Source organism: Salvia miltiorrhiza, chromosome 5, assembly GCF_028751815.1.
Source record: "Salvia miltiorrhiza cultivar Shanhuang (shh) chromosome 5, IMPLAD_Smil_shh, whole genome shotgun sequence".
Lineage (NCBI taxonomy): Eukaryota > Viridiplantae > Streptophyta > Magnoliopsida > Lamiales > Lamiaceae > Salvia > Salvia miltiorrhiza.
Window position 1 is genome coordinate 33,951,833 of NC_080391.1, and position 16,000 is coordinate 33,967,832.

A 16,000-nucleotide genomic window follows, 5' to 3' on the forward strand; every position below is an offset into this window, starting at 1 on the left:
CCCCCTAAATGCGACATGTTGTAATAATAAGTAGTGAAAACTGACAAAAGGTGTTGTAATAATAATAAGTTACGATAACTGATAAAAAGTGGTATTCTAATGATAAGTTATGATAACTTATAAAAGTTTATATATATAAGTAGTACACTTTAAATACGAAGTTCATAATAATAAATTATCAGAAGTGAGATGATTTTTATACGCTCTCTCTGTCCTGCTATTTGTGGCTTACTTCATTTTAAAAATGGAGATTAAGGAGAATGTGTAAATTGAATAAAAGTGGTGAATCCACACCTAGTCTTTTTTAAAGTTAGTTACTATCTTTTATGAAAATGAGCCAATTTTAGTGAGATGACCAAACTATAAAAAGAATCACTTTTAGCAAGATGGAAGGAGTAATATTTTTCCAAAAGAAAGGCTACAACCATTACTATTAGCCATAATTTGCAGGGTAACTTCTTTTTATTTGATCCAACCTATTTAATTCTACAATTAATATGCAGTTCTTCAAATTTCAACGGAAATCCCCCCACTCCTTTCTTTGTGGAGTACGGACTGAACGTTACATTATATTTATTATTATAAATTTAAGAAATAACTTAATACTTGGCTAGGATCGGGTGGTTTGAATTGTTGACTGTAACGGAGCATGCCGATAAAACATACTAATAATGAGGCTAGAGTTCATCAATTCGACGTTAATCACAATGGAGTACGACAATAAACAGAAATGATAAGGTCAGGATTCAGCCTCATAGACTCAAGTAGATGTATATACTATACTTTTCCCAAATCCAATTAAAAATGTGTTGTATAGCTAACTTTTTCCTCAAATTCACCTGTATAGTAATATACGTTGTTGGTCCCGAGCGAGCACATACCAAGGTATGAGGAGGCAGGGGGAAAGAATACGCCAATTACAAACTTTTTGTTACTAATCAGAGTTTTGGTTCTAAGACGAGTGCAACTGATAATAAGTCAGCTAAAATTATTCAGCTCAGTTGACTGAAAGGTAAGCTGAATTCGTAATAATCTAGATAAGCTTGTCTAACATGGTGATCAATTAACAACCCTTCTGACTTCTCGGAAGTTGATTAGTTGGAGTAATAACTAAATATGCGAAATGTGGTGGTTAAGCTACTCATTTTGTAAAAAACTTTTAGTTCAAGTTTTCAACTTAGTTAGGATTCAGTTTGATCAGCAGCTTGAGTCTGTTGATTTTTAACTAAGATTTTCAGCTGATGTTGAGTTATGTTGTGTTGATGGTTAGTGTGCAGATTGAATGATAGTTTAAGTATAATTGAATGTAAATGTTGAATGTAAATCACATAACAGTTTAATATGGTTTGGAGAAACCCTCCTACGTCCATAGTCCTGCACTAAATTTGGATCTCTTGTTTTAGAGCTACAAGTCAGCCGATCAAAAAAATTTCTTATGCTGATCCACGGATTATACGACAGTGACCATTAACGCAATTTCCTCGTTTGCTTTCGAATACAACTTCATTGGGACGGACCAGATTCAGGTCGGATTCAGGTTCGCGCGAGGATTAGACACACATGACACTCTTAGTGCCATTAGTGCCATATACTCAGTGCTGCAAGAATGGTACTTATGACCATATTAGTGCCATTAGTGTCATATACCTGTGTGATGGTATTATTTAGATGGGTACAATTATACGGCCATTTTGATCACTACCCCGTAAGGTTTAGATTATCCATTTAGAGTTTAGATTATCTATTTAGAGTTTAAATTATCATTTAGGGTTTAGATTCCTCATTTAGGGTTTAGATTATCCATTTAGGGTGTTGCACGAATGGTCACTACAACAAAAACTCTGATAGAAACCACTAAATAGAAACCGATTTTGGCTCAAAATCGGTTTCGTAGCTATTAAAACCGGTTTCGTAGATATAACCAGTTTCTTTTTTAAAAAAATGCGCTGATAGAAACCGGTATTTTACTACCGGTTTCTTTGTTGTGGTGTTATAATTACATTAAGACACCGCTTCTAAAAAGCCCTACCACACCAGTGAAAAACCGGTTTGTATTAGCGGACAACAGTTGTACTTTTCTAATGGAAGTGGTTGTACTTTTCTAATGGAAAATACTTTCAAAAAAAAAAGAAGAAGAAAAAGTTGCAAAATAAATTTCCCAAACCCTTATACTACGAGTTACACCTCCGCCACCTCCTTTCCATCGCCATCCTCCCCCCGCCGCCGTGCCGACGTCGACCCTCATCGACATCCTTTCTTGTGCCTCTCTCACTCTCCTGTCGATTTTCTCCCCAGACGCCCTACCGCATGCCTCTCTCCCCACCCCCAAATCTAGAACCCTAGGTTGTCGCAACCCCTGCCTCTCTCGCGCTTCCGGTTACCGCAGGTCAGCGACACGCCTCTCTTGCTCTTCCAGTCACCGCATGTAAGGAAGAAAAATCTTACTTTTGATTTCTGAGAATCATTCATCAATTGGGGGCATTTTAATTATCATTTGGAGAATCATGCAGCCGGGAGGTTGAGGTGCCGAAGACGGCGGTGTCACCCATTTGGAGGCGAGGAGGTGGTGGCACCCACAGCTTCAGCTCACGTGAAGCTGCAGAAACTAGGTGTTGTCGCGTCAATCATTAGGGAGGATTACTCGAGGAGGTTGGGGTCTTGTGATTTTCAATTACTCGCTTTTGAATTTGCTATTACGTTAATGATTCAATATTTTTGTCATTTAAATTGTGAAATTTGGTTTCGTTATCTCTATGGTTTGGTTATATGAGGTGTTTTACCTGGAGATGATACATAATATACGATGTTGATGGTGTATGATTGAGTTTTCTGTTGTTTCAAGTGATGGTTTCATGTTCTAGATGCACATAGCTTAATTCATATTATAACAAACAAGAACAGTACTTGAGTTATCTATACCTTGTTTGAAAATGATGGAAGTGCTTCTCTATATTACTTGATATCGGACTATGGAATGGTATCCCGATATGAATGTGAAGATGACTCTTTTAAAGTATTCCACGTCTCATTGATTTGAATTAATTCGACTGCAGGTGGTTTTAGGGGTATACTTGTTGTGATGCTTGTGGAAGATTGTTTGTTAAGGAAAACTATTGCCCTCTCTGTATAAAGGTAAACTTCAATGTTCATCTATTCTTTGATCAATCAATGTCAAATAGTATATATACAATATATTCTACAATATATTCGAACTCAGGACCACGAATTCATCCAACAGGGTTACGAATCAACCGTAGATCTTGATGATCTAAGGGCTGAAAATCATTTTTATTTTATACGCTTAAGAGTGTTTTTATTCTAGCCCTCCCCTATATATATATATATATATATATATATATATATATATATATATATATATATATATATATCGGGGGGTGGGCTACCGTGAGAGCACATCTTATTAAATTGCGATTTTATTAAAAGGAAAAGAAAAACCTAAAACCCTTGAAAGCACACGAAAGCAGACTAAGGGCCGAGCCTCATTAAAACCTTTCCATGGAAAACCCAATGGGAAAAGCCAGGAAAGGGAAAAGAGTACTCGTCTAAGACGAACAAACAAGACTAGAAGAGCGGAAATGAAAGTTTCTGGAACTCCGGCCTAACCATCATCCCAAAACGATCCTGGCTCCAGCTGGTCAAAACCAAAACAAAAAGATAAAAACCCGGAAAGACGATGGCCGGTAAGACGCCGTCGCCAAAGTCAAACAAAAAGGAAAAGGAAAAAAACAACATCCCGAGAAACGTTTTCACTAAGCAAACCCAACAAGCAACAAAGGAACAGGACGTGGGCCGGTAAGACGCCGTCGCCCACGTCCCAAACCAACCCCAGTAAGTAGAGAAGTATGACCGGTTATACGCCGTCGCCAAAGATCTCTTACTCACCTTAAACAAACCTGAATACATGCGTGGAGAGTTCCCGACCCTCCCGAGCAAGAGCTTACCCACAGGATTCATAGGCGAAAACACACGAGCAGTGATGCTCATCAAAAGAACGGAGGCCGAGTCTTGCTCACGTTCAGCTCCCATAGCTGCCAAGAAGATGGCAGTAGCATAGCTCTCCGGCAGAGGCGCACAAGAGAGCCATAAAATGGCCTCAGCCACGAGCGGGGACCAGTGCTTCGACGACCAATGCATGCTGCCCCAAATTCTCGAAGTCGATAGGAAAACATTCTTACCACCGAGCTGCCAAAGAAGCCCGACCGTTTGAACCCCAGTTTTGAGCGCACCCAAAGACTGTAAAAGGGTTGAAACGACGCTCCAAACCAACTGCTCCTCCTTCTTCAGCGCAAGACACGCAGGCTGCTGCACGGACTCCCAACGCCTATCTCCGTATGGTTCGCACATGGCTATGCGTATACATGTCTCTTGCAACCGCAAGTTTAATATTATCAATAGCAAAAGACCACAAACCTTCGACACGATCATTACAAGCCATGATATCCGCCGATTGATTTCCTTCTCTATAGATGTGAGAGACGATCAAATTGAAGTTTTGAAGAAGACGCAAAGCATTCTTCCAGGAAGCAAAAAAATGCCAAGGAACATCCATGGATCTGGATTCAAGAAGACGAACGAATCAGACTCAATCCACAAGTAAAGCCAATTCCTGTCATGGGCAATGTTGATAGCGGTGATGACAGCAAGAAGCTCGGCTTCAAAAGAGAAGCCAGTGCCTCCCTTAATGTGAAAGCAACCACGAATGACCGCATAGTGATCCCTGAAGACGCCACCTGCTGCAATGATCCCCGGCGCACCTAAAGCAGAGTCGTCCGTGTTAACTTTGATCCAGGGAGAAGTAGGCGGCCACCAATGGACCTCAACCATATAAGGTGAAGGAGACGGACGACCGCTAACACCAATGGCGCGGGAAACCAAGTACTCCGACCAAGTGTTGCTAATGGTGCCTATATCCTTAAAATTGAGCTCCAGTTCTTTAAAAAAAGACTTGACGAATGCCAAGATCCGGCGGGGATCGAAATTCTCATTATCAAAAATCAAGGAGTTTCTACAGTCACAAATCTTCCACATAGTCGTGATAACACCCGCTTTCCAGAAAGAGAGAAGTTGAGAGCTAAACTTCGTTGCCCAAGCCTGAACCAAAAAAGAGTGAATATCCAAGCATTCACCAAGCATTGCTTTGTCAAACCACGAAAGCGGTTCCTTCCAAATGGGCCTCACTTTCAAACAACTCCATAAAACATGAGAAATGGATTCCTCGCACTCATAGCAGATAGCGCAACCATTAGGACCAACCATGCCCTGTCTAATGAGAATATCAAGAGTGGGAAGACGCCCATGGATGACTCTCCAACAAAGGATCGAGCGCCTCACAGGGATGAAGGGTTCCTAGATCCATTTTCCCCAATTGACCTCCGGGAACCGATGACCTTTCCGCGAAAAGACTAGCGCCGCAGAAACATTGCCGCTGATAGAATGTTTCCAGAAACGAACATCCTTGCTTCCATTCATGGGGAGAAGGATGATATCGGCCACCACTTCAGGGAAACTATTCACGAAAGAAGAAGAGAAGTGCCAAATACCATCATAAAAGTAATCCTGGACAGAAAAGTTAAGAAAATCATGCATGTAAGGAGGAATCTTCAACTTATCAACAAGCTTATAACCAAGCCAATCATCCCTCCAAAAATAAGTGCAATCGCCTCTGTTAATGCAGGCGTAGGAATCATCCACCAACTGATTAACCTCATCTTTCAAACCAAGCCAGACAGAAGAATTAACAATGTTATCCTTGGCATAGCTGAAGTTAGTAAGATATCTAGAACGCATGAGTTGATGAGCCCAGTCGACGCCTTTAATCATCTTCCAAGCCAGTTTCATAAAAAAGGATTGATTCATAAGCGTAAAAGAGCGAATCCCCAATCCACCTTCGAGCTTTGGAGAGCAGCTGCGTCCCCAACTAACCGAGCAGCTGGGCCTCTGATCAATACAACCAGTCCACACAAAATTTCTGCAAAATCTATCCAAAGAGTGAAGAAGCGATTTAGGCCACTTGTAAACCATCATAGAATGCACAATAGAGCTTTGAATAACCGACTTCACAAGGCAGAGACGGCCAGCCATGGAAAGTTGAAGACCTTTCCACTTAGCAAATTTCTGGAGAATCTTATCAAAATCTGCATAAAAAAGAGGCACGAGGACGACCGACAAAGATAGGGACCCCCAAATAAGTCATTGGGAGACATCCTACCGAGAAACCAAGGGCCCTGTAAATAGCACGTCTTCTATCAGTAGTGACATGTCTAGAGAAGAAGAGATTGGATTTCTCCTGATTGCAGTGTTTTCTAGAAATAGACCCATAATATTGAAAAATATCAAGGATTTTCTTAGCATTGCGAATCGTGGCACGACAAAAGAGGATGACATCGTCAGCATAAAGAAGATGGGTGGGGAAATTCGAGGACCCAGAGAAACTCATGGGAGTGAGATGTCTAGAGTCCATGCAGCTACTGATCAAACGGCTCAACACGTCTTCAGCAATCCCAAATAAAATAGGAGAAAGAGGATCTCCCTGTCTAACTCCACGGGAGCAAGCAAAATAACCAGTGAGACGGCCATTGTAAAGAATGGAGAGTCTAGCGGAACTGAAGATAATATAAATCCAACTGATAAACTTCTCATGATAACCATTTGCTCTAAGGACCTGAAAAATGAAGCCCCAACGCAAAGTATCAAAGGCTTTCCTGATGTCAATTTTGCAGGCCATATTGATGCCCCGGTTAGTACGTTGCATACAATTAAAGCCTTCCGAGCTAAGCATAATACAATCATGGATGTTCCGTCCGCTGATAAAGCCAAATTGATTGGCCGAGACATGGGAATTAGCAACGACACTAAGCCTCGAAGCCAGCACCTTGGAAATAATCTTAAAGAGGAAATTTGAGAGTACAATGGGCCGCAGATCAGCCACAGTAGAGACGACCTCTTTTTTGGGGATGAGAATCACAGTACTAGCATAGCAACCACCAGGCAAATAAGAATGGGTGAAAAACCTTTGGACCGCCAGAATGATATCAGTCTTGATCGTCTTCCAACAAGTATGAAAGAACATGCCAGAGAAACCATCCGGACCTGGCGCGCTGTTAGCATCCATACTAAAAACCGCAGCAGCGATATCTCCATCATCAGGAATCCGGATGAGCATAGCATTCTGATTTGCAGAAATAGACGGCTGAATAAGAGCATCAATCTCTAACTGATCAGCAAGCACTCTCCCATCATCAGTAAAGAGCTCAGAGAAATGACTAACAATGTGCTGCTCAATAAGACCAGGATCGTAAACCTCAATACCATTAATATTTATTCTCGTGAAAGTATTATTACGCTGTTTAAACTTAGTGAGCCTGTGAAAGAAAGCAGTGTTTCGATCACCATCCGATAGCCACGTCGCGCGACTTTTTTGTTGTAAAAGACTACTCTTTCTGGAAAGCGCCACATTGAGCTCCACCTGGAGATGCACCTCTTCATTAAACAAGTCATCCGTGTAACCTGAATCAGCAATCTGCTTCTGAGTGGCCAACAGTTGCTGCTGCCATTGACTCAAAGCAATGTCGACATTCCCAAAAACCTCCCTGTTCCAAATCCTAAGCTCAGCACGAAGCCTTTTTAATTTCAACATAACACGCACAATAGGACAGAGGGCATCAACCGGCTTCATCCAAGAAGTTTCGACCATCCCGCCAAAGGAAGGGTGCGTCACCCACATATTGAGGAAACGGAACTGCCGCTTACCAGACGGCGCAGCCCTGCGGCACTGCATGACCAAGGGAAAGTGGTCAGAAGTGAGACGGGGAAGAGCAGTGGTGATAATCGAGTCCCAGAAGTCAACAAAGCTTTGAGAAAAAAGGGCTCTGTCTAGCATTGATTCCACATGAAGAGGCAAGAAACGACGACCCGACCAAATAAGCGAAGACCATCAGTCGGAGACTCTATGAACTGAGTAGCGTCAATAAACGAACAGAAATCCACACAGGAAGCACGATGGGGAGCTATAAAACTAATACGCTCATGAGCTCCCTTGACCGCATTGAAGTCACCAATAAACACAGTGTTACCCGAAACAAATCTGAGGAGATCCTGCCAAAGAGAACGTCGAGAAATCTGATCGTTCGCACCATGAACGACAGCAACTCGAAAATCCATCGATTGCCAAAAGCAATCCACCACCACAACCTGATCTGAGGAGAAAACTGTAGTCGAGACCACCGAGGGGTGAGAGAGAACCCAAATGTTGGAGCATCTAGTACCACGACAATTTTGATGAACCGGAATAAGATTGAGCGAAGTCCAGAAAGAATGTCAGACTTTGTGAAAAGCCTTTTTAGGTTCAAGAAGACCCAGGAGAATGGGAGAGAAGGAGCTACAGTGTTCCTTGAGAAGCCTCTTGGATTCATCCGTCATCCCGCGGATGTTCCAGGCAAGAATATTCATATAGAGTTATTTAAATGAGTGGAAGAAGCCTCGCTCCGTTCCACTTCATCAGCCCAGCTTTCGTTAGCAACATTATCCATAGCAATAATGCAATTTTTAGGACTATCGTCAATGACAAATGTATGAGCCTTTTGTCCGGTGTCGTTGGCGTGTCGTAATCGGCTCTTTATACTGTCCTGAGCCTGCTTAGTGATCTGTTGGGCAGCCTTGACCGCTTGCTCTTTCTTCGAAGGCCGTCCACATTTTTTGACTGCCGGTGCCTCTACTTGAATCGGGGCTTTGGCAATGGCGAGAATCTGTTCAAGACGCTGAGCCTTTAAAGCATTTTCCAAAGCTATGGCATCCCTCTTTTCCTTTCCAGCATTACCAGGTACGCTATCATCCACAATAATCTCTTCATCCACCTGTTCCTCTTCATCAGAGGCAACCGGTGAATCAAGAACAGAAGTTTGCACCGGCCTTAGAATGGCGTCAAGCAAATCTGGTCCAGACATGGTTCCAACCTCCTGTCCTTCCGAACTGATCTCATTGAGCAGATTAAACCGATTTTCGCTAAGTTTTGGCGAGCTTCTCTTGACATGCCCAACGTCCTTCTGTTTGTCCATCGTCCTCCCCGGGCTGCTATTCTCTTCCTGTTCCTCTGCGTTCCGTTGTGGGGAAGGACGCAAGAACATTGTTTCATCTCTCGAGTTAGAAGGAATTGAGGCCTGTTGTAGCGAAACATCGCTGCCTTTTCCCTCTTGCCTATCCTCGTTACCAGCATACTGATCCTTCTCAGAAACTTGTTGCCAATGCTTGTTTAAATCAGTGGCTTTCGGAGGTTGGTTTCCATCATTCCGCGAAGTCTCACCAATCAAAGGTTTTCCTTTCCGACACCTCTCCACAGTATGACCTGTAGTTTTGCATCTGGAACAAAAAAGGGGCAGATATTCATACGTAAATTCAACATGAAAAGAAACATCATCACCATCCACAAGGAGAGTATTGGGTAGAGGTTTAGACATATATACTTCAATAAGAATGCGAGCGAATTGGCCAAAGTCTCTCTGAGCTGAAGTTCCATCGACCCTCAAAGGGTGTCCCACAAATCTCGCGATGCCAGTGAGGACTTCAACATTCCAGTATTCGATTGGCAGGTAATGTATTCTCACCCAGACATTGGCCAGCGAAGAATGCTCCTTGAAAGGATCAAAGTTTTTCGTCCATTCTCTAATCCGCAAGTGCCCACCTGACACTTCCCAAACGGCCTGAGCTTTAGCTTTTAGTTTATCTTCCGCAGTATTGAAAACCATCGTGTAATATCCCTTGCCTAAGGGAATTAGTTTCCATTGCCGCAGCTCCTTCTTCACCATCATAGCAGTTTTAGGTTTTTCTCTCTTTTTAAGTAGCAGCCTTCCAGTCAAAGCATGAGAAAATTGAGCAATCTCTTTACGAAGCAGTTCCTTGGGAATTTTGAAGGAAAACTGGTCGCCCTCTTTGGTGGGTCGTAGGGCATGGAACCGGTGGGCAGGTAAATCCGGCCTTCGCGGAACGCGATTAGTAGCTATATCAGCGTAGGATCGTCCATTATTATTGTCATCAAGAATAGAGCCATCCATGATTTCTTTCCCACGTGAACTGTTTCGAGCAGTATCTCCATCTTCCCTGCGCGAAAAAGGAGCAGCAACATCTTCGTTCATGGCAGAATCCTGATGCGGGTTTGGTGTAGCAACAATCGTCTTCATTGAGTTTTCGAGCGTAAGTTTCGAACGTGGGGAGAAGTTGTTGGTGAGCGAAGGAAGGTTTAGGCCTCCCGCGCCCGAGGGGCCAAGAGAGTTGCCGCCGTTGGACGCCATCGGACGGACGGAAGATCAGCGGCGTGAGGGAGATTGCGGTGGGGCTAGGGTTAGGGTTAGGGCTTTCATGTTCACCTAAGATATGTAAATTTGGTCAAAATTCACCGTGAGAGCACATCTTAAAATAAGAAATAAGAGTAATTTTTAATGTATGAATTTTATGTAGAACACGTATGAATTCGCTGTATAAAGGTACGAATTGTGAAAAATAAATTTTTGCTACCTTTGGGATTCGAACTCAGGACCATAAATCCATCCAACAGGATTACGAATCAACCGTAGATCTTGATGATCTAAGGGCTGAAAATGATTCTTATTTTATATCTTAAAAAATGCTCTTATTTTAGCCCTGCCCTATATCGGGGTGAGGTAAAATAAGAACACTTTTAAGTGTATAAAATAGGAACAAATCATGCCCATTAGATCTTGATTGATCTTGTGGCTTGAAATTTGCCTAATCTGAACATAATTCGAAATAAAAGAACTTCATATTTGTGCATAGAATAATTCGTAACAAAAGTACTTTCAATTCGTAATAAGGAAAACGTATGAATTTCAAGGGAAACAGTTACGAATTTCGGATCTCCATATAATTTGATATGGGCCATTAATTCACCATGATCTAATGGACATAATTTGTACCGATTTTATACATTTAAAAGTATCTTCATGGTAGACCACCCCTATATATATATATATATATATATATATATATATATTATATATATATATATAGGGGAGATGTTCAAGAAAGAACCATAAATAAAAGAAGACCGGAGAACCATTTTCAGCCATTCGATCATCAAGATCTACGGTGGATGCATCATCTTGTTGGATGAATGCAGATCCTGGGTTCGAATCCTGAAGGGAGCATTTTTAAAAAAAAATTTAGTGCATTAATTTTAACAGCAAATGCATTAATTTTTACAGTGGATGCATTAGATTTGATGGTTCTCCCATTCTCACAGATAATGTAGTTCTCTCTAGAACCACACCCTATATATATATATATATATATATATATATATATATATATATATATATATATATATATATATATATTCTACACATCATTCTTTTATAAAACTTCATCATATGAAAATTTATTTAAAAGGATATTTTTATTATCTCAACAAAAAGATCAATATTTAATGGGTTAATAGCCAGAAAATACACGAACTTTCATCGGAATTGCATATTGCACACGACCTTCAAAAATAGCCAGAAAATACACCACCTTTTATTTTAGTCGCAAATTGGTAAAAGTTGTTGAGATTAACATAATTTTAAATATATAATTAATTTAATTGATTGAAATAAATTAATTTAAAAAATAATTTATATAAAGAATATTTAATACTCCCTCCGTCCCAGCTTTTAGTATCCAACTTTCCTTTTTTGGCCGTCCCACATTTTAGTATCCATTTCTATTTTTGGTAAAAGTAGGTGGGATCCTTACTCCACTTTAATTATTTTAACTCTCACATAAAATGTGGGACCCTTATTCCACTCACAACACATCAATCACTTTATTAAAATCCGTACCGTTCTCAACTGGATACCAAAAGTCGGGACGGAGGGAGTATATTTTGACCATAAAAACAACATAAAATAATTATAAATCACAACGTAGAGTAATTATTCGTTGAATTTCGACGGGTAACATACTAATTTATTTTAAATAGAAAAGAAGTGTTGTTCTTATTTAACCTTTTTTAAAAAGAAATTCTACAACCATTAGCCATAACAATGAAGCTATGCAATCGCATTTTGAAAAATATTTTAGTAAATATGAATGAGAAAAAATATATATATATTAATAATTCTATTTTGTTCTCAAATATTTTTTACCTAATTATCCACTACAAATTCTAGAGAGAGAATATGATTATTAGTCAAGGATACAACAATCATAAAAATTAAAAAATAAAAATAAAAAATTGGACCGTGGGGACGAATCCAACTCCCGCCTCTTCCCCACCCTACTCTCAGCAAACACAAAACACATATACAACGCAGTATTTCCGGTTATTCCTTTCAAGATCCGACAACATCATCACCTTTACATCGGCGTCACCTATCTCTTTATCCCTATTTTTATCTCTTCCTTTCTCCTTTCATTGGAAAAATGAAACACAAAGAAACCCCTAAGGAACGAGATGGTAGGCAACAAAAGATCCGCCAAACAACGTTGGGGCGAGGAACTGGTCCAGTCAGGAAGGGTGAAAAAATAAGGGCGGGGAACACTGCTTGAAGTTCAAGCCAAGAGGTGGCTGCAGGCAGTCAAATTTGTGACTTTCAATACAGAAAGTTCTATCAAATTGGTAAAAAAAAATGGATCAATGCAAATGTTTCTTTTACTAATTAACAACAAATTACAATTTTATTGAATACAAATTATACTTCGCCAACGATAATTTTATAAAAATAAATAAGAGTTAATATATAAAACTATCCACTTTCATATTGTAAAGATAAAAATTGTCCACTAAGATAAAAATAATAAAAATTGTCCACTTTTTGATTGAAAAGACAGAAATACCCTTTACATTAAAATTTAAAAAAATGGCCACTTTCTCTAGCTCTCTTCCCTCGTCCTAATCGAATATGGAGAACAAAATTTCCAACTTGTAAAATCCCTAACTTCATCTCCTTCAATTTCCGGCGAAGACCACCGCTATCAGTCCGACGCCGTCGCCGCCGTAGTTGCAGGGCCACCTGCGACGCCACACTCTCTTCTCCTTCAGGTAATGATCGAAATTCGGCGGATCGGCGTGGCCGAACTCGGTGCGGATCTCGATGATTAAGATCTCCATGGCAGACGTTGAGGTAGAGCGCGCCGGCGGCGAGTTAGTCGTAGATGGAGAGGTTTTGGCACTAGGCGAAGGGGAGTTCTAGACCTCCGATTTGGCACGCGGCAGTCTCTCTCTCTGTCTCTCACAAATCCAAATCGAAACACACACACACGACTCAAATCTATCGGGCTCCATCTCCTCAAGGTCGTGCTGTGGAAGCGATGGGCCGGCAGCCGGGATGCTGTCGCACCCGCTCGGATTATTTGATATCCCCCTTTTCTGCTTCACTTTCCTGGTGTGTGTGTGTGTGTGTGTGTGTGTCTTTTTTGTGTTGGAAATTCAGCAAAATTTCTGTCTTTTTGTTGAAAAAGTGTAGCTGAAGAGAATAGAGAACAAAATTAATCGGCAAGTGACCTTCTCCAAGCGGCGATCGGGACTTCTCAAAAAAGCTCATGAGATCTCCATCCTCTGCGAAGCCGATGTCGGTTTAATCGTCTTCTCCACCTAGGGCAAGCTCTTTGAATATGCTACTGATTCGTGGTATGATTTATGTTCCTTTAGGTCTAATTCTCAATGATTCCTTCGTTTCATTGTGAGGATTTTTTATTCTGAGGTTTTCGATTGTGTGAGTTTGGGTGTTTTCTTCCCCACCAGCGTGATTTGATTTGTTTTTCTTAATTACTACCAGATGTGATTTCATTTATTTACTTTTCTTGAAGGTATGTTGAACTTCATTCTTGATACAAGCAAGATAGAAGCTGGGAAGATGCAGCTTGAGGAGCAAGTGTTTGACGTGGAGCAGCTTCTGGAGGACGTGGTTGATCTATACTATCCTGCTGGCATGAATAAAGGCATAGACGTGATCTTGGATCCATGCGATGGCTCTGTCTCGAGATGTCGTTGGGCTATAGGTGATGCATACAGTTGGGATGCTAACTTTGTCTATGTAGAAAAAAAAAGAATACGATTTGATCATATGACTGCCACTGTTTGTTTCTTCATCATATAACTTGTAATTGTGCATTAGATTCAAGTATGTAGCAATAACTTGCGATGTGAAGATGATCAGGTGGTGCAAGTGGTGATTCATGAGCTCGTTCGTGCTTATGATGAGTGTCGTGCTGCTAATCTCGACTGGAGTAACTGCGCTCATCACGCTTGCAATGAGGTTAACTAACTATCATTAAGAAATCTAAGCATTGTTTAATGCTTCATCATGCTTTTGTAATTCTTGGTTATGCATAGTATTTGTTGGAGCAGATTCGAGCTAATCATCTCAGCGGTTATTGCCACTTGAAACAAGAGCTTCTTCGTGGGCATTTGAAGATAAAGAAAATACTCTCACAGTATTAGGACTGGATGATACACTGCAATAAACTGGAGCAGAGACTGAATGTTAGTGAAATTTGTAGCAGCAAGGAGCAAATCATGCAAAGAGTAGGTAACATTGTTGGATTAGAAACTCCTATTATTATATACCTTGTTGTTGCTGATGATCTCCTTGAAGATAACTCCGTACTCGAGAGGTGGGGCAAAGGTTTGCTTCCTTTCGAGAAGAAGAAGTTGGGAGAAGAAAAAGTTGGGTGTTCTTGACACGTACAAGAAGCACCCCTATCTGATTCAATCGGCTATAGACTATGAAGTTTGCTTGAGATCTGATGTGTTTGTGGGGAACACCTTCTCGACTTTCTCCAGCCTTATTGTTCTTGACAGAACTCAATTGATGATCAGCAAGGGTCTTACACAACAGTGCGGGTTAGATGTTAGATGGCCTTCTTATGCCTACAATTTAGAAGGTGAATTAAATGGTCCATGCCCTTGGGCAGCTAATATGTCGGATGTGAGCCTCCAAGCCATTAGTTATGGTTCGAATCATGTTTCTTGTCGATGATTCTTGAGTTTTGTTTTCCATGCTTATTGTGGGACGCGGTTTTCGACAAATTCGGTGGTAAACCTTCAACTCCTTTTTGTAGATGGCATGAGGTACATGATTTTGGCCTTGTATATCTTCAGTGTAAGGCAATCTTTTATATATAATTCTTCATTCTTATACTCCTTTGAAATATGTTAGGTTGTGTAAATGATATGGAATACTTCCCTGATTAGTCATTTACGTTTGAGATTGTTCATTGATTGAATTCTCTCCGAGTTATTGATACTTTGTAAAAGTAGGGGGAAATTCGGATTGATCACAACGTGCTCGTCTTCTGGTGATGAATATTTGGCTGTGTTGTTGAATGTGTTAGATTTTCTGCTAGAGCAATGAAAGCAATGAGAGGAAACCCATATTGTTCGGGAATAAAAGCGGAGGATGCCATGAAAGCTATTTGGAGTACCTGCTATAACGACACTGCGCCCTTCGACACTTGAGAGAGGCTGTTACTCACTTCTCTTGGCATCAAATTAATTGCCACTCTGAAGTTGCTACTGCACTGATTATGTATTTAAGTTTACATTCTCGAGTTATCTTTAATCCACGCAGATTTCACATTACTACTAATTTCTTTGTTGTAGAGCTGGTTATGGAGTTTTGTTATTTATTTGTTAATTTAGTGTTTTTTGGTTACTTGATCTATCCTCCAATTTTGGGGGCCGAATTGGAAGCAATTGATTTTGAAATTATTTTTGGGTGAATGTTTCTAATAGCTTAGATATGTAGAATTTATGTAGCTTAGATCTCTTTCTCTTTCTCTTATGCTCATTGGTAGATTTTTTATGAGAAACGGACTGAATATCTTGTATTTCTTCGTATTATTCTTGAATTCACAATCACATTTATGAATTCACAATTTAATGTTCTTGAATTCACAACCACATCTATGAATTTACAACTTAATTTTCTTGAATTCACAACCACCTCGATAAATTCACAACTTAATATTGTTGAATTCACAATCAAAT

General features: G+C 40.4%; 1 protein-coding gene across 14 annotated transcripts; it reads left to right on the top strand.

Moving 5' to 3' along the window:
- Positions 1-2,106: 2,106 nt before the first annotated feature.
- On the top strand, positions 2,107-15,742 carry LOC130986921 (mitochondrial inner membrane protease ATP23-like). 14 transcript variants are annotated; one of them, XM_057910489.1, is made up of 7 exons: positions 2,107-2,425; positions 2,511-2,649; positions 3,054-3,132; positions 13,476-13,639; positions 13,819-14,010; positions 14,161-14,267; positions 14,360-15,294. In XM_057910489.1, the coding sequence occupies exons 4-7, from the start codon at positions 13,624-13,626 to the stop codon at positions 14,450-14,452; spliced, it is 408 nt and encodes a 135-aa protein (XP_057766472.1). In that variant the 5' UTR covers positions 2,107-2,425; positions 2,511-2,649; positions 3,054-3,132; positions 13,476-13,623; the 3' UTR covers positions 14,453-15,294. The 14 variants fall into 14 exon arrangements, 2 of the variants coding, with proteins under 2 accessions (XP_057766472.1, XP_057766471.1); XR_009089485.1 differs by lacking the exons at positions 2,107-2,425; positions 2,511-2,649; positions 3,054-3,132 and adding exons at positions 12,751-13,394; positions 15,346-15,742 and having other exon boundaries at positions 13,471-13,639; positions 14,169-14,267; positions 14,360-15,082; XR_009089477.1 differs by lacking the exons at positions 2,107-2,425; positions 2,511-2,649; positions 3,054-3,132 and adding exons at positions 12,751-13,394; positions 15,346-15,742 and having other exon boundaries at positions 14,360-15,082.
- Positions 15,743-16,000: the final 258 nt, after the last annotated feature.